Source organism: Panthera tigris, chromosome A2 (genome assembly GCF_018350195.1).
Source record: "Panthera tigris isolate Pti1 chromosome A2, P.tigris_Pti1_mat1.1, whole genome shotgun sequence".
Classification (NCBI taxonomy): Eukaryota; Metazoa; Chordata; class Mammalia; order Carnivora; family Felidae; genus Panthera; species Panthera tigris.
Window position 1 is genome coordinate 133,787,919 of NC_056661.1, and position 18,852 is coordinate 133,806,770.

Here is an 18,852-nt window from a genome sequence, read left to right on the forward strand (position 1 = left end):
TCTTTCCTATTTTTGTTCTATATTAGTTATTCTGCCTTACTCTCCTGTGTGACAGTCAGTTGTGTCATAACTCTTAACCCCGTTAAATCAGCCGTAGGCCCATCCACTAACTTGGAAAGTAACCTACATGTACACCAAGGGTCAGTAGATACTTGTTAAATTGATTTCAACTTTAATGCATATTTTGGAACTTAAAGGTTAACACAGTGAAGTTGTCAGAAGTGACTCATAAGTGACTCAGGCTTTGGATACTTCGATTTTGAAAGGCTGCACAGGACAGCAAAGTTATCTAGTTGCCACCTGGGAAAGACTGTGTCCTCTATTTGGATCGAGGCAGTCAATGTCCTTAAAGGGCTCCTGCACTTGGGCACATGCTTCACTCTGCTTTACTCTCCTCACTGAATGTTACAAGCTACGCTGCTTCTCAGTGTTAAGTTTTCCCACTCTACCTATCAGGTCTGGATTCCCCTTTCCCTCCAAGCCTCCTTGTTCCCAGAGCCTCGTTTCTCCCCCCCACATACTTTTTAGTCTGTCAGTGACCTAGATGTGTTTCTAAGGAAGCGCTGATTTCCTGGGTCCTTGGCCAGGGGTGAACCGCACATGCCCAATTACTCTCTTTGTGTCATTCTCACCTTGGCACACATCCAGGGGGAGATGATATGTATGACCTAGTATATTCTGAGTAGAGTGCTTTAAATCAAGAAATTGCATATTTAGTGCAGTTTAGTAGACCAACCAAGACCCAAGAGTCAAGAATTCTTAAATGTTTATCCCAGTGTGAATTCACATTTATTGGGGGAATTTCTAGCAAGTCACTTAACCTCTCTGTGTCCCTACAATATTCCTGCAAAGTACTGATACAGCTGTTTTATATCAATCTTGTACTTTAACGTTTTTAAATTACATTTATTTTATTGAAATTAGTTTTCAACAGAGAACCTTCTTGCCTAGCAGTTTTATCACTTCTGATTTTTAATATGGACTTGTACTTACACTGCCTTAGATTTTGCCTTTTAACATTAATGTTTAGATGTGGTTACATTTCTTTTTTGTTTCTTTGGTGTATTTTTTGTTTGTTAATAGTTATGTTTCTTAAAAAGTATTTACATTCATTCAGAAATCAAAAAAATTTAAACTTTGGAAAGTTTCCTCTATCTTCTTCTTTTATGAATAATATAAAATTATAGTGAAACTATTGGAAAAGAGGATGAAACATGTGAATGCTTTGACCAGTGCTTTGACCCTGTAAAAGAAAACCTGAAAATCATACTGTACTAACTATAGATGAAATCTTAATCCTCATGTGGACTTCAGATATTCTTTTTAAAAACTTTATACTTATTTGTAATCTAAACCTTATCCAATTCTGGTATAAAGAAATCATAAAATGTGTATTACCTTTAAGGAAGTTTTTGCCCCAAAGAGCAATAGTCTTGAATATACTAAGCCAAATTTAGTTATCAAGACCTTCTGGTCACCTTTCGTGTTCGTGCGGTCACAGTTCTCACCTGGATTATCCCTTCCATTGTTTGACTAGTGGTCCTTTGGTGTGCTCCTCTGGGAACTGATGACAAGAGGGGCTCCACCTTATCCTGATGTCAACACCTTCGATATAACAGTTTACTTATTGCAAGGCAGAAGACTCTTACAGCCCGAATACTGCCCAGATCCCTTGTAAGTAGGACTTTCAACAGAATCTTCTGTCATTCCTGTATTCTTTACTTTTACAGAAATGCATGCCTTCATGATGTCTCTCATAGCATTTCTTCCTATTTGAAACAGATATGAAGTGATGCTAAAATGCTGGCACCCTAAAGCCGAACTGCGCCCATCTTTTTCTGAACTGGTCTCCAGGATATCAGCGATATTCTCTACTTTCATTGGGGAGCACTATGTCCATGTGAACGCTACTTATGTGAATGTCAAATGTGTTGCTCCATACCCTTCTCTGTTGTCATCACAAGATAACATTGATGGCGAGGGGGACACATGATGGATGGATACCTCACCAGCCTCCTTCTGAGAAACATCATAGAACTTTCCAAACAGCAGTCTACATTTTGTTCAATGTTGTTGTTTTGGTTTTTTTTTTTTTTCACTGCCTGGCCATTGAAAGGCCACCAGATATTTTTTGCTTTTGCCAAGATTGCACTATTATAGGACCTTATATTGCTATTTAAAATGAATGGATTCTAAGGAATTTCTTAGCTGACAGAGCACCAGAGCCAGAAGCTCTGTCCCGCAGGCCAGTGACCAACAGCAACCCTACAGCTGTGATGATGCTCCTGTGCATGGAGGCCAAAGCCTGAATTCTAGGTTGAAGTTTTTAAAAATCAGGATCCTACATGATTTCATATGAGGAATGGAAGCAATGAATTTTGAGGGCTTCTTGATCACATAAAATTCAGAAGAAGTGATAAAGTTCAGGACAGACATGGCCCCAGTACCAAGACACTCATTTAGAATTAAAGTGTTTCAAAGAACTTTCATGTGTTGGATGGTCACTAACATGTTTTATTACTGATGTTGCCTTTTGCCCATTCGGCAAACATTCCCTTTTAAATTTTTGTATACATTCCTTTTAATGGGGAAATATCCATAGGCAACACAGTCAACATTTCAAAATGGCAGGACACAAATGTGTTTATAAATTAATAGGGATATTTACATATTGTACATAGATGACATTAAGAAGGTCCTCATAAAATAGCTTAGTCATAATGAAATATTTAGTTGTCATTTAAAAATCAACTGAGAATGATACTGTTCTTATGATTGTAGACATATAGATGGTTTGTCTGTATTTTTTTTACAACGACTCTGAAAATAAAACAAGTGATTTGTGGTAAGTGTTTTTAAAGGTGTAACTCAGCATGTTTTTAAAACAGAATACATCTGACTAAAAGGTTCATCAGTTCCAATCATGGCTCATGTAGGGCAAAGAAAGGATCGATGGACTAGAAATATTAGCCTCTTTCTTAGGTGGCAGCTTCCCACCCCACAATCGGAGGCAATAAAACTTTCTGGGAGTCCAGTTTTTCATTAGCACATGCTTTGTGTAAAGCAAAACATATTTTACAGGGGAAAAAAAGCAATTGAAAGTTCTGGCCATTTCACCTGGATGAATAGTTATTCTGGGCAGGACGTTTGTAATGTTTTGTTCTGTGGGATTTTGTGCTTACTACTGTATAGTGCATGTGGCACAGGATACTCTGTTTTTGTCAATGTAAACATTTAAAGTATTATATTTTTATAAAAATGTTTATTTTTAATGATATAAGAAAACTTTTGTCAGCCCACAAAAATACTGCACTGTGAACATTTCAGAAAAGGTATGTCAGACTTGGATTAGTAACAGCATAGTTCTCAATGGCTGTAAATAATGATAAGGAAATGTACTGATTGCCAGTACACCCCACCCTCATTACATCACCAGGACTTGAAGCCAAGGGTTAACACAGAAAGCTGTAAAGAGGGTGTGTTACACCGAAGCCCAATAGTGGAGCTGGGCTGACGATTACAACTTAAACTCTCTGACCATGGTGGAATTTACCAGAAGACACAAGGAATTGTACTGTAGAGATATACTCCAATTTAAACTTTGTTTCAGAAGTGTAAAAGAGTGATACCAATGCACAAATACTGCAAATGGTGGGTAACAAAAGAAAAACTCTGCAGAAATAAATATCTCTACTAATATCAAGAGGATGAATGCATCAGAACAGAAAGAGCTTGTGGAAGCAACCCATCAACAAGACCACACACCTGTATATATGCTTGAGAAAGCTGCAATGTGAAAATCATGTTTGCTATTTATAAAAATGTCCTTAGATTAATGTGTCTGGACAGACTGTGAGAGTAAGTGATTCTTCTAAGAATTAGATACTGTCACTGCCTATACCTGCAGTTGAACTGAATGGTACTTTGTATGTTAATAGCTGTTGTTTTGATAAATCATACAATTAAAATAATGTATCATCTTGTTATTGAGAGTTGGTTATTGCTAGCCATACTTGATCACCTATCCACTTACATAATGAGAGGAAGCCTAAGATTGATTTCACCTGGCTGCATCAAGATCATCCATATATGAGAACCTTAGTTAATTCCTGGGCAGCTAAAAGAATTTGCATCCTTGAATCTCAGGAAGTCTCTGTCTTTCTGAGAGTGGTTTGCCCTGAGTTGCCAAACTACCTGCATTTCTCTGTCTTTCAACTGCTAAGAGCACCTGTCTCTTCCTTTTAGCATGATGTTCTTCCCTAGCAAGGTGCATCCTTGGACCAGAAGCTATGACAATAAAGCTGAAAACCCACAGTTGGCAGAGAGATAGATACCTATTTGAGTGTTGGAGGAGAGAGGCCTTCTTATCCCCTTCAAAGTACCCTTTCCATCTACACTTGTTCCCACCATTCAGGAGCCCCCAGTTACTAGAGAACATAACCTTCATGTTATCTCCATGAATATTCTTGTAATGCAAGGAATTGAAAAAAAAATTTTTTTTAATGTTTATTTATTTTTGAGAGAGAGAGAGAGAGAGAGCGTGAGTGGGGGAGGGGCAGAGAGGGAGGGAGACAAAGAATCTGAAGCAGACTTCAGGCTCTGAGCTGTTAGCACAGAGCCCGATGTAGGGCTCAAAGCCACAAACCACAAGGTCATGATCTGAGCCAGTTGGACATTTAACTGACTGAGCCACCCAGGTGCCTCTGTAATGCAAGGGGATTCAATGGTGATATTTCCATCATCTAAAAAAAATCATGTGGCACTTTGGAGCAATATGATTTTTAAGAAGACCCAAAATCAAACTGGTACCTATAAAATACAGTGGGGGCTGATTCTTTATGAGAGAGAATTCATTCCTTGTACACAAACTCCCTCCCAGCCAAGAAATGCTTTTCTATAAGAAATTCAATGAAAGAAAGAAAGAAAGAGAGAGAGAGAGAAAGAAAGAAAGAAAGAAAGAAAGAAAGAAAGAAAGAAAGAAAGAAAGAAAGAAAGAAAAGAAAGAAAAGAAAGAAAGAAAGAAAGAAAGAAGAAAGAAAAGAAGTTCAATCAGATTCCATGCCCTTGAAGGACAAGAACCTGTCATCTTTATATCCCTAGTGTCTGGCACTTAGGAGATTCTAAAATAATTGCTGATCTGAAACCAAATTTTCTTATCCTTAATCACTTTAAAGCACCACAGACAAAGTTATTACCTATGTAGCTTCCATTATATTTGGTGAGCAATGGCATGGGGAGGGGAGGACATTTCTGGGGAGAGAAGATAAAAGGATCTTCTTTTACAAACTTTTGCTTGGTGCTCTGAATTTTTAATTACTGGATTTTTCACTTCACAATGTAAGCATCAATTGTATTTTTGTTCTTTCTGACCTACATAGCAGATTGCAGATTCCTGCATTGTACAGGAATATACAACCTGTAAAAAGCACATCAAATGTTTGCAGACATCTCACATTATTAATCTACCCAATTGGGTTGAGGAAACAAGTTAGCATTATATATAAGAAATTGAAAAGTATTTCATTTAATTCAACTATTTATTGAGCAGCTACAAATGTCAACCACATGTGCTAGGTAATGGAGATTTAAGAATACAGCCCCTGCCACCCCAAGGAATTTAACAGAAGAGACAGACAAAATTACACAACTAGTGCATATTATAGCTATGCATTTCTTAGATCTATAAAATATCTTGAAGAAGCATCAGAGTTTATAACTTGAAGTTTGTAACTTTTGATCCCCCTCACCCATTTCTTCAATCCTATCCCCCACTTCTGGCTACCATGAATCTGTTCTCTGTTTCTATGAGCTTGGTTTTGATATTCTTTTGTTTTTGTGGGGTTTTTTGTTTTTACAAATTGCACATATAAGTGAGATCATATGGTATTTGTCTATCTCTATCTGATTTAACTTCACTTAGCATAATACCCTCGAGGTCCATCCATGTTGTGGCAAATGGCAAGATTTGCTTTTTAGTGGCTGCATAATATTCTACTGTATATCTATATCACATTTTCTTTATCCATTCATCCATCAGTGGCACTTAGGTTGTTTCCATATCTTGGCTTTTGTGGATAACACTGCACAGAACATGCATATATCTTTTTGAGTTGCTGGGTTTTTTCCCTCTTTGGATAAATACCTAGAAGTGAAGTTACTAAATCAAATGGTAGTTCTATTTTTAATTTTTTGAAGAACCTCCATACAATTTCCCAATTGACATTCCCACCCAACCGTTCACAAGGGTTCCCTTTTCTCCACATCCTTATCAACACTTGTTATTTTTTGTCTTTTTGATAGTAGCCATTCTAACATGTGTAAGGTGATATGTCATTGTGGCTTTTATCATCATTGTGTTTCCCTGATGATTAATGATGTTGAACATCTTTTCATGTGTCTGTTGGCCATCTATGTTTCTTCTTTGGAAAAATGTCTATTCAGATCCTCTGCCCATTTGTTAATTTTGTTTTCTGTTGAATGGTTGATTTCTTTATATATTTTGGGTATTAACCCCCCTTACCAGTAAATGATTGGCAAATAGTTTCTCCCATTCCATAGCTTGCCTGTTTGTTTTGTTGATGGTTTCCTGTGCTGTGCAGAAGCTTTTTGGTTTGGTGTAGTCCCACATATTTGTTTTTGCTTTTGTTGCCTTTGCTTTTGGCACCAAACTTAAAAACTCATCGCCAAGGCCTGTGTCAGAGAGTTTCCTGCCTGTGTTTTGTTTCAGGGGTTTTATGGCCTCAGGTCTTATGTTCAAGTCCTTAATTCATTTTGAGCTAATTTTTGTGTATGGTGTAAGATAGTAGGCAGTTTCCTTCTATGTGGCTGTTCGGTTTTCTCACCACCATGTATTGAAAAAACTGTCCTTTCCCCATTGTATATTCTTGGCTCCTATGTTGTAAATTAATTAACCATATATGCATGGGTTTATTTCTGGGCCCTCTATTCTGTTCCATTGATTGGTGTGTCTATTTTTATCCAACACCATACTGTTTTGATTACTATAGCTTTGTAATATAGTACAAGATCACAATTTAAACATTCCAAAGTGAAGCCTCCTGGGCAAATAGATCAAATTCTGACCTATTTTGGGCAAACTACTGAACCTCTCTCAAATAGGTTAATCCTACTTACTTCACAAAGTCATTTGAAGACTAAAAAATAGTATGGAAAGGTACCTGGTACACCATAGTTGCTCATAAATTGTGATATTATTATTACCTTCAATCTTGGACAGTAAGAGCCCAGGTAACCTGTGGTTGATTAAAAAGGAAAATTAAGCCTGAGAGGGACCTTGTAGATGTTTAAATCCAAATCCTTACTCCCTCCTTCATCTGATACCTGCTTTATACATTAGAAGCAGAGTTGTGATTTCACCTTTTCCTTCAGTATTAATGTGGGAGTGTGTGTGGATGGTGGGGAGGGGGAGCACATAAGAAGGGTAACAAGACAGTGACAAAATGGCGGCACCTTCCCTCTCAGTGCCAGACACCTGAAGAATACCTCCACCCCTTCTTCTTTCCTTAAACTCCCTACTATTTCTTTAATTACCTCTCTAATGACTAATTTCCTTTTTTCTTGTTTGGTCTTGAGACCTAGAATATACATGAGACATGAAAAAAAAATCTGTCTAAATTCCAGGAAAATTGCACGAAGGCACAATAACAGGAGTCACAATTCTCAGTATTCATGTCTAGAAATTATTACTGTTCTTTGTTTCACTCGAATGGATGGTTAATGATTATTCAGATTCAGGAAAAAGTGGGCTTAATACAGTATTGTTTTAGTTATATGATATATGTTTGGAAGATAAGGAATACTTCATTAATATTATAATCCATCTGGATGACTAGACAGGTAACTACACAATTTAGACAATTTCAGGAGATAGGTATGCAGACATTATGCCCCAAAGTAAGAAATGCTTATTGCTTTTAATTCCATAAAATGTTTTTCCTTTTCATACTTGACATTTTTCTTCAAGACAATCTCAATTCCCTATCTATCAAAAATTGGAAATAAGTTCAGTCATAAACCAGTGAAATATTTCAGTGGTGAATTTAAGGTAATAAAACAGAGGCCTGCCCAAACTGTCCTTTGTTATAAATTACACCCAGAGGTCTAGATTACGTCAGCCTAAGGTATTGATCACAATGCTGAGAGGTTTATAACTACTATTGACTTAGCATGCGACCCAGGAGCAGAAATCTAGGAAAATTGCAAAAGCATATCTACAGTAATGAAAAGCCCATCATTAATAGAACTTACTATCCTGTCATCTAACTAGTACTGTGTTGGCTTTAAGACAAATATTTAACAAATGCTGGAAACAGGATTCTGTCTTCTCCCTTTTCTCCATTGCTGGCTTCTGAGGTATTCTGATAAATGTGTTTCCCTTCATACCAACAAAAAGTATGGGTTAAAAAAAAAAACTGAAATGAATTAATTAGCCCCCCATAAAACTAGCATCCAAACATTCAAATAGCTCCTAATCCTTTAGTATTATTTTTTTCTTTTTTTTACTGAAGAACTAATTCCCCAGATAGACTAATTTAGAATAGGACTTATGTCCTATTATCCTGGGCAGTGAAACCCTACCTGGTTAAGCATTCTGAAAACTAGTTAGTGTTAAAGAAGCAATTCTGGAATGAAAATGGATGTATATTGGATGCATAAACAGAATTTTTAATTTAAGTAAACTAGTACTAATTGGATATTATTTTGAAGCTAGATCCAGACTACAATGATAATTAATTTTTATCCTTGAAAACAAGTCCTTTGTTTTTATGCCTTCACTTTTTCACTGTCACATGCGTGCATTCTTTTCACCACATGAGTTCCAGGCTGGCAAAAACATCCACTAATCCTTAGACTTCTGGGTTGGAACGACAAAAATGCATAAAATCTTACCAGGCCAAAAGAGATCAACTTTAAAAATCTTTGGCATCCAAACATGTCAGAACTGTTTTTCACTGACTCCCCAAGCCATTTGTATTCCCCATTATGGTCCATGGGATCTATAATATCAGTTCCTACTTTTATTGGGCAGCCTGGAATTTTTAAGAACCATATTTCATTCACCTTTCTCGGTTGTTTATAATTTTCACAGTTGTCTTGTGAGTTTTCTTTCTGTCTCTAATTCTAAAAGTATTGGAAGTGGTAATGGACACACTGCTCTTTGCCAGCTGAAGCCATCACTTTGACATTTGCCCCTATATCCTGGTGACATCTGTTCTTTCCATTATAGTCAAGCTGGGCCTTTCCTTCTGTAGAACTGTATTCAAAAACCACCATATTTATCAGGGGCAACTTGTAAACAAGAAATGCTAAATTCAGAGCCTTTGTGAAATCCTGCCACATAATGTCTGAAGTCAGTCACATGATCTTCAGATATTATTTCAGAAGTCCCAATAAAGAAAAATTGCAGAGAAACCCAAATATCCTATCAGGATACTTTTGCAAGCTGTTTCTAATTTTTTGTTGGACTAAGAGAATTAAACATAGGGAATTTAAATGAGCTTTGGTGGTAGCCGAAGGGTCTGTGAAAACACATGGGTAAAGCAAGAAGTCACTATCACATAGATACTAAAAAAACATATTTCAGAAAGAAAATATCCAGTGTTAAAACTACATAGATATTTGCTTCTGAAAATGAACTTAATTGATAAAAATAATGATGATAATAATGACCTCATCCCAAGACATGTTACAGGAATTAATGACTGTCTGGCAGCTAATGGACTAAGGTAATACTCTCAGAAATTAGTCTTGCTTTAATGAAATGCTGTTTGTTTAGTAAATGAATGCTTGAGATGACAGAAGTAAAAAATCAGGGCTGCTAACCATCAAGCCTGGTTGATTCACAGGGCGGGGGAAAGTTAATGCAAAAATGTGCCACGTGCTGCTCTTATTCATTTTTTTATTCATTTGTGATTCAGAAAAAGTACATATCCTTTAATTTTTTCTTTCATACATCTGTCTCCCACTTTTACCCCGGGGATATGTTTACTTATGGATTGTTTTATTGACACAGAATTAATCTGTTAAAGAAAATGTAACTCCCTCTAGTGCAAGCATAACAAATTTAAAATTATGATCGCTTTCAATTATTTATTTTAAAAACTATGATGTGAAGAAAGTGAATCCTCCACGTGGGCTTTAGAATGTTGTCTCTGAATTATACTTGGCCTAAAGGTCTTTATACAACATCTCTTTCCAAGATTATTCTAACAACTGACCTCCTGATTCTGTCTTAATATCCAAAACCAGCTGCCAAAATCATATAACATATCTGATTACATCATTTCCCAGCTTGAAAACCTGTGTCCATTCCTAGAGGGTCCCTGCATGAATTCTTTATGTTGTTATGTCATGTTTTGTGTTTTTTAAGTATGTATCCTCATGGGAAAACATTTTTAGACAAAAAGATATAAAGTGCACAGGAAATATCGTCTGACCACTCTTTCCTCTATCCTCTATCCTCTATCCTCACTTCCTAAAGGTAAACAACATTAACAGTTTCTTGTATATTCTTCCAGAAACTTCCACCTTGCATTGGTTCTAAACTAAGCCAGGCACTTTCAGGACATCCTTCAAAAGCCTCCATTTTATTGATTAAACTATCATTCATCATAATCTGTTAATCAAGAGATTATCTCTCTACCTTTGTGACTTTTAATTTATACCAAAAATATCCCCCTTTTGGTATAAGCTGAATAAACAGGGCTAGACCAAACTATTTGGACTACCAACTGCACACGAATTGGCTTATAATTTGGGTGTCCCTTCAAACTGTTATCCTTGAAATATTTTCTCAACTTTTATTTAAATAGAAGATTGAAATTATGTTCTTTTAATAAAAAAATTTAAGAACGGATTTACTCATTTCCATTTAACAAAGCAGAATCAATATCCTAAAAAAAAAAATTAGCAAAATATTGTACTTTTCTAAAACTCTAATTCTGTTTTGCAGTATTCCAACCAAACCAGCTTGGAAATCATAAAGGGTTTTAAACTTAGGTAATAAAAATAAATCACCCATTCCTGATATGCAGCATTCTGTGGCGGATTATTTTTAGAATTTCAGCTGACTGACAACTTTTAACTGACTGGAACTGTACTTACGTGTGGCAAATATACACCACAGAGATGGGTTGTTTACTGTAGCAAGTTATTTTGCTTCACTCCAACTGTCCTTTTGGCAGAAGTACACCCAACCTAATTTTGCCCGTTACATAAGGAGCCACATGTGGAAACCTGAATCAGCTGACATCATATTACTGACTTAATCCAGCCATAATTCAGTGCCCAGTGACCTGGCAGGCCAACCTCTTGGTCTCATTCTGGATAAAAGCGCTATAGCATGGAGGCTAGGTGGATACACTTTGGGATCGGACACCCTAAGTTTGAATCATTTCCACCACTTACCAGCAGTGTGATTTTGGACTGGTTGCTCAAACTTTCTAAGCCTCAGTTTCCATATCTAGAAGATGGAAATGCAAATGGTGACTTCCTCATAAAACTGTATGAGGATTGACTGGAACAATACATGCATAACCCTCAATAAGTGGCAGTAATTATTTCTGGAGAGTTTGGTTTTATCATCATCATCATCATCATCATCATTTATAACCTGCCTTGCTCCACAAAAAGATTGAATGTGGAAGATGCTAGAATAAAATTACCATGAAACAGGTTCAAAGTTTTGGCACAATCCAGAAATATGTGAAGGTAAAAGGCATGAAAACATCTTTTTTAGTAGTACCAGCCTGGATGTTAGGAACAATGGGCCCCTCGTCCAGTCTGACTTAACTGCTAGTGAGACCCTCGGTGTCAATCTTTTAAAGTTGTACTATTCTTCTCTATAAAGTATGAGGATAATTATATTCACAGTGTTAGCTATAAATATGAAATAATATAATAAGGTTTTAGACAAATATAGGTATTATGGTTATTCAATTCATCAAAAAAAATTTTTTTATTTCAAAAGTCTGCTTAGAATTCATCTGATGTATAAAAATTTGCTCTAACAGCCCCAGCACTTCCTTTGCTCCAGCATAATTGCTGGAGTTGTTTATAGAGATTTGGACTTAGAATCAATGGGCTCAGGATTGGAGAAGGGCATGAAGCTGGCCGTGGGCCTCAGCACGGGTGTTCTGAACGCTCATTGCTAGCTGACCCTTAAACAACTCCCTGTCCTCTTTGGAGTTCAAAGTTTGGGGGTGAAATCACTGCCCCTTCTCAAAGATAAACAAAAATGCAGATCTGAAGTGGTGTCCTGAGCTAACATGAAACAAGTTGAGTTTGAATCTCATCAGGGCAGTGTTTTTCCAACATAATAAATTGCTCTTTGTTTAAATCAGAAACTGAATTCATTTTATTTTCCAAAATGGGCCCTGCCAGGTTTCCTTGATTTAATTGTATCTTTTTTGTCTGCTGACAATGGAAAGCAGAAGAAAATAGTCTTGGTTAGGAAATGAAATATTACCAAGAAAAACAGGCATTCTCACACTGTATGAGGTAGTTTTTCTTTTTTTTCACATTCAATTTTTTTATAAGAAAAAAGGTCTCTACCCTTTGAAACAACAGCATTATTGCAGCTACTGTTAGGTCATATCTACATGGCCCAAAAGAAAATGTTGGAAAGAAAATTAACTAGTTCATAAGGGTATGGACAACATTATTTTTAAAAGGAAATAGTTTTTCATACGTAGAAAGAATAACAAATGATAGCAAAGAACAGTGAGAGTTGCAACACTTATTTAAATAACTCAAATAAAGATGTATGATTTTAAAGCATCTGTGGAGTTCAGGTAAAATCATTTAGAGGGAACACAAAATAACCAAATCATTACTGTAATTCTTCAATTTATTTAGCTAAAATAGCCCTTGCTTTAATAGCAGGAAAAAATTCAGTCCTGATTGACTGATATGGAGGTCTCGTAATGAAAGAATAAGGGTTTGAAGCAAGAAAAGGCCAGGTTTCCATCCCCAGCTCTGCCACTACTCACTATTTGCCAGGAAAAAAAAAATACTGGATTTTCATTTATTCAATTTTAAAATATCTCTGAGAGTCTTACATGGTAGGCACTGTTCTAAGGAAGAAAGATACACCAGGAAATATACTAGACAAGACTATTGATCCCATGGAGCACTTACTCCAAAGCAGGGGAAAAGATAAGGAAGGAAGGAAAGGAAGGAAGGAAGGAAGGGAGGGAGGGAGGGAGGGAGGGAGGAAGGGAAGGAAAAGACAGGAAAATGGATGGATAATGGCTGGGTGTATAGACAGGTAGATAGATACACAGGAGAGATAGATACACACAAGTTATTTTCAAATTGTTATAAGTGCTGTGAAAGGAATAAATAGGATAAAAGGTAAAGATTAAAATGGCTACTTGGCGTAGGGTGATTAGGAAAGGCCTCTCTAAGAGAGGAAAATGTGAGCTGAGGCTGACAGGTAAGAATGAGCCAGCAGTATGAAGGGCTGATGTGGAGCCATCAAGGCAGGGAGAACACCAAGTACAAAGACTGTTTCTGGAGGCAGGAGGGAGCCTGTTCAAGGTCCAGGAAACATACCTGCATGGCAGTAGTATGTTGAGCTGGGTGGGGAAGAGTGATATGAGGCAAAGTTGAAAATGTAAACAAGTTAGACTTCTAAATGTGTGGGAAGCTACTGGAGGGTGTTAACCAGGGTTTTTTAAAGATCGGTCTAGCTGCCAAGTGAAAATAGATTGTAGCAAAGCAAGAGAAGAAGCAAGGTGGCTATTTAATAGTATTTGGCCTGAGATCATGGTATCAGGTGGGATGGAAATAGGACGGAGGCAGCAGAGATGAAGATAAGTGAACAGATTTGAGAGGCATTTTGAAGATGAAATGAACAGAACATGCTGATGGACTGTATGTGGATATGGAGGGAAAGGGAATGATCAAAGGCAACTCTTAGATTTTTGGCTTACACAAATAGATGGATGTCACCAGCTATTGAGAGAAAACTAGGAGAGTCACAAGTCAGATCAAGAGTTCTACTTCAGACATTTCAACTTAAGATGCCTTTTAGCCAAAGAGCTGAAAATGCCAAGCAGGCATTTGAATATGTAAGTCTGAAGCTTAGAGAAACAAAACCATCAACATTTGGTTGTATAAAGCCGTGGAACCAGACGAGATCATCTAGGGGGAGAAGCTACAGAGGCCAAGGATAGAACTTCAGGGCACTTCATGTTTAGAGCTCAGAGAGATAAGATTGAGAAGTTACTTACTTCATTATAAAATACAAACTTACGGAAAAATTAAATAAAGTATGTATGCTTTGCTACTAGCTGGTTAAAGCTACTTAACAATTGTTAATTTCTTCCATTTTTTTTAACCTTCTTTCTGCTCACTCCCACCATGCAAATATGATTAACCTCTGGTTCTAAAAAGAAGTGAGCTACTGCATACCCAAAGGAATAAAAACCTATCACTTCTTTCACCTCTATTTATCTAGGTCCCAAGTGAATATAATAAGCAAGCAAAGATCATACCCTAACCAGTCATTATACATCATGACCGGTAATCCTAATGACAAGTCTCGTCTATGCTTCTGAAGAATTCCATTTCATTCTAATTGTTCTAAAGTTTCTATTACTAAATCAACACAAATTATATCCAAGCTTGTCTTCTTTCATTTTAAATTGGAAAGATGTTCATCCTGCGTTTTCCCGCTCACTTTGAACACTTTAACTCCTGCTTTCACTTAGATGATAAGCTTATATGATCGTTACTGTACTTCAAGCAAGTTCCTGAAAAAAAAAATGCTCCTCAGTTAATCTAGAGTGTGTGTATCAGGACTGGGCTCAGAACACCCCAAAACAACTGTGGCTTAAATGAGAGAAGAGCTTCTTTCTCGTACACAAAACAAGTTGGAAGTCAGACAGTTGGGTCTGGTGTGGAGGCTACAAAATGTCATCAGGGACCCAGCTCCCATCTTTCTGCCTGCCGTCCCAGTGCATGACTTCTATCCTCATGGTCACCTTTGTGGTCCAGATGGCTTCCTGAGTTTTTGAAAGAAGGAAAGGCTGAGTCAACATCCTTTAAGAACCTTTCTAAAAGGCCTGCAGAACTCTTCCACTGCTATATTTGGCCAGAATATAGTCTTAGAGCTACCCCTAGATTCAAGGGGTGACTGGGAAATGTAGTCCTTTACTTTTGGCTTCAATATGCCCAAATGAAAACCAGGGTTCTTTTAAGGAAGGGGAGAATGGATATGAATAGGCAACTAATAATCTCTTTTACGGTATGTATACAAGACCACTATCAACTAGTGTTTTTTTATGGAATAAAACACTGAAGAATATTCTTTTTTGGGGTCACCTGGGTGGCTCAGTCGGTTAAGTGTCTGACTTCAGCTCAGATCATCATCTTGCAGTTTGTGAGTTCAAGCCCCACATTGGGCTCTGTGCTGACAGCTCAGAGCCTGGAACCTGTTTCAGATTCTGTGTCTCCCTCTCTCTCTGTCCCTCCCCCACTCACGCTCCATCTCTGTCTCTCAATAATAAATAAACGTTAAAAAAAAAAGAATCTTCTTTTTTTAATGATTAATCCAAAAAATATGAGCTGTCCCTGACTTGGCTATCCATCATGGGATCAAGTTTTATCCCATCTAATCTCAGCAAATTCAACATTAATGGACTGTAATTGTTTGATGGGGCACTTGGTCAGGCAATGTAGGTGATACAAAAATTTACAAATCTTTCCATAATTTACACTTGTATTAGAAAAAAAAATAAGGACAGAAATCCTAACTGTGGTAGATTATTGTAATAAGCATAGAAATCAAGCAATTGGGGAATTCAGCATATAAGGAGATTCATTATGCTAGAAGGGCATTGAAGGAGGTTTTGAAAGAAGATGCACGTGCGTTGGGCCCAGGTGGATAAACAGGAAAGGAATACTCCACTAGAGAGAGAGTCATGTCTGCAAGGAAGCCAGGAAAGTACACGAATGGTAAAGGAACAAGAGAGGTTAATTTGAATATAATACTTGGGGAAGAAACAGTAGTGTGTCTACTGATAATGAGCCTGAGCGAACAATCAACTGCAAGCCTCCCCTGCCTACCTTTCTTATCTTCTCATGACCCTGGTTAGTAGGTTCAGAAATTCAAGGATGGGGTTGGGTAATGGAAGGATATAATCAGGATAAAAGTGAGTTCTTTGTCCTTTTTGGCTTCCAGTCCCTCAGCGTGGGTCATGCCACCCCACTCCTGTCCTGGGTGTGACCCATCCAGAACACTCTGTGCCGCTGGATGTGATGCAATACGAATGCTGCACAAGGCGGCTGCCTCTCTTGTAAAAACGTAGCATATGGTCAGCTACACAGCACTGCAAAAAAAAATGTCATGAATAAAAGAATTGCATGGCACTCCCGGAGCTAAGGAGCATGCATGCTCCAGGAGTGTAGAGGACTCAAATCGTGAAAGGCCTTTAAGGTGTTGGGAAATGGGGAAGGACAAAAGGCTTTCAAAACAGAGGGGCAACAAGATCAGAACTCTTATTTGGAGTAGTAACTCCAACAGCATTGGTTGGAAGAGGACATATTTTAGAAGCTCAGTGAAGTGACTATTTCCAGTAGTCTAGGTGACTAGAGCAGAAACTACAGCTGTACTGAAGGAGAGTGACAATAGGTCAGCATCCTGCGGTCACGTTGCACTGTTGCTTTATGCTTGTATTTGATGGCACAATTGTTTACAACCCTTCTCTTTCTTCTCTGCCTTATCATTAGTGTTACTTTAGAATAATGAAGCCTGTTCCATCCATTAACTCCACTAACATTTGATCTCCCTACGGATTGAGGTTAAAAATTAATTACTCTTCCAACATATTGATTACATGACTATAAATATAAAAACAGAACTACAGAGCAACTACCGGGACCTTTGTTTAAATAGCATGTTTGCTCTTTTTAAAGGAGGGAATTAATGTTGAAGGACCTTGGACCTGGAGGAACATACAAGAAAAGCAACGCTAGAGTGCCATCTAGTGTCGACAACATTTTTTAATGCGGCATATCAAAGAAAGGTAGGCATTTATATGTTTGCAATTTTCTCCTGTTGAAAACTAGTCAACGTCTGACTAGTCAGAACCAAATTCTCAAACTACTTTTACTGCTTTCCATTCGGAGATAGATCTGGATTTTAGACAAACAAAATATTAATTTTGAAACTGCATTGTGAGAAGGGTTTCAGTTCCACTTCTAGATTGTGATAAGTCAACAGAATGGGAAGACATTATTCTCAGCTTTGCATCATCCCTGATACAACCCCCTCTTGTTAACATTCTAGGAAAAGGCCCTGAAGTAGAGCTAGCTTTTAATTCTCTCTTTTCATCTCTTTAACTGTTTCAGACTATTTCACCTAATGAAAAGTGAAGTCATAACATTTCATGACTTAAAGGATGAATAGGATGGAAGAGGTTAGGAACTGGTGTTAAAATCTCTTGCCGTGGAAATTCCCTGTTACTGGGGTGGCTCATATATCAGAGCACTGCCTTCTGTAGACATTAAAATTCACTTTGTTTCGTGTCCCTAATACTGCCCAGCCCTTGGGAAGCACGAATCTGACATTATATTAGGCAATTCACGCTGACCCAGTAACTCAAAGCTATCATCACTGGTAACTGAAAGTGACTACACTCCAAAAGAAATAGAGCCTAAGGTCACAGTTGTAAATCTTGCCACAGGAAGGCCAAAGATTATAATCTTTATACCAAGTGCTACAGATTCCTTTCTGCTGAGCAGACTCATATTTCAAAGACTTTACTAATCTGAAACCTATAGGCGGTTGTGACAATAGCAGATATGGTTTAAATGACATCAAACACACATTTTAAAGAAAAGTGGTAAATCAGTGGGAAAAAAGCAATTGCATTTGTTATATCTGAGATTCAGATTTTTTTAGTGTTCAGATTTTATCATTCCAGCTTTGCACTATACTGAAATCCAAGTATGATCATTTGTATGGATTAAAAGGCTAACATAATTAAATCATGGTTTGTTGAGGAGGTATATGATCCTATATCAGAAAACGTCTGTATAATTTGTAAGCTGATTCTGTGTTTGCTATGATTATATAGTAAGCAAGGGGGACTAGTTCAGTTGGAGCTTTGTGCTGTTGAGACCAAGGTCAGAGGTTTGATTCCTAAACAGGACAAACAGCTTCGCTATTGGGTGCCTCGAGACATCTTATCAATATGCTTCCTCAAAATCAATGGGTTTTGGGAGATTCAATGTATGAAGTGGCCACTGCTAAAGAAAAACACTTTTAAAAATCTGTTCTTGTTAGGCTTTTTATTTCATAAGCAACGTATGCCTGTGTGCCGATTAATGTCACGAAGTAATTTTATAAAAGCTCACCTTCTTGCAGGCTAACAATCCCTCCCACTACTACTAGTGTGTTCCAACAGATTCTCTCACCCCCATATTCTCATGCCTCTTCATACTCATAGAAAGATATACATTTACGTTGACTTTAGGGTTTTTCAATAAAGATAGGATCATGCTAAGGACATAATCTGCGACAGGATTTGTTTTCACTTAGCAGTATGTCACAGGTATTCCTCCAGCTTGTAACTCAGTCTTTTTGTTGCCTAATTTTCTGCAAAATGGGTATTTAAAATTTCATGTAATCATTCCCCTCTTCATGGGCATTAGGGTTGTTTTCAAGTTTTCTGTTTTGTTTTGTTTAACATTACAAACCATGCTGTCCAAAATATACATGTAATCTAATATACCTGCCTTTTATTCTGTGACACAGTCCTAAAAAGACAGAAAAAGCAATAGATAATCGATGCATCCTCTAATATCACATTACATTAAACATAT

General features: G+C 37.3%; 1 protein-coding gene across 2 annotated transcripts in view; it reads left to right on the forward strand.

Annotated features, from left to right (window-relative positions):
* The window catches only part of MET (MET proto-oncogene, receptor tyrosine kinase), a 145,732-nt gene that overhangs the window by 107,852 nt on the left and 19,028 nt on the right, over positions 1-18,852 (forward strand). The window contains exons 20-21 of one of the 2 annotated variants that reach the window (XM_015540681.2): positions 1,538-1,674; positions 1,783-3,986. In XM_015540681.2, coding sequence (XP_015396167.1) covers positions 1,538-1,674; positions 1,783-1,993 — 348 coding nt within the window. In that variant the 3' untranslated portion in view covers positions 1,994-3,986. Of the gene's footprint in view, positions 1-1,537; positions 1,675-1,782; positions 3,987-16,941; positions 17,052-18,852 lie in introns of those variants that run through there. The other variant, XR_006212123.1, reaches the window with a different exon arrangement.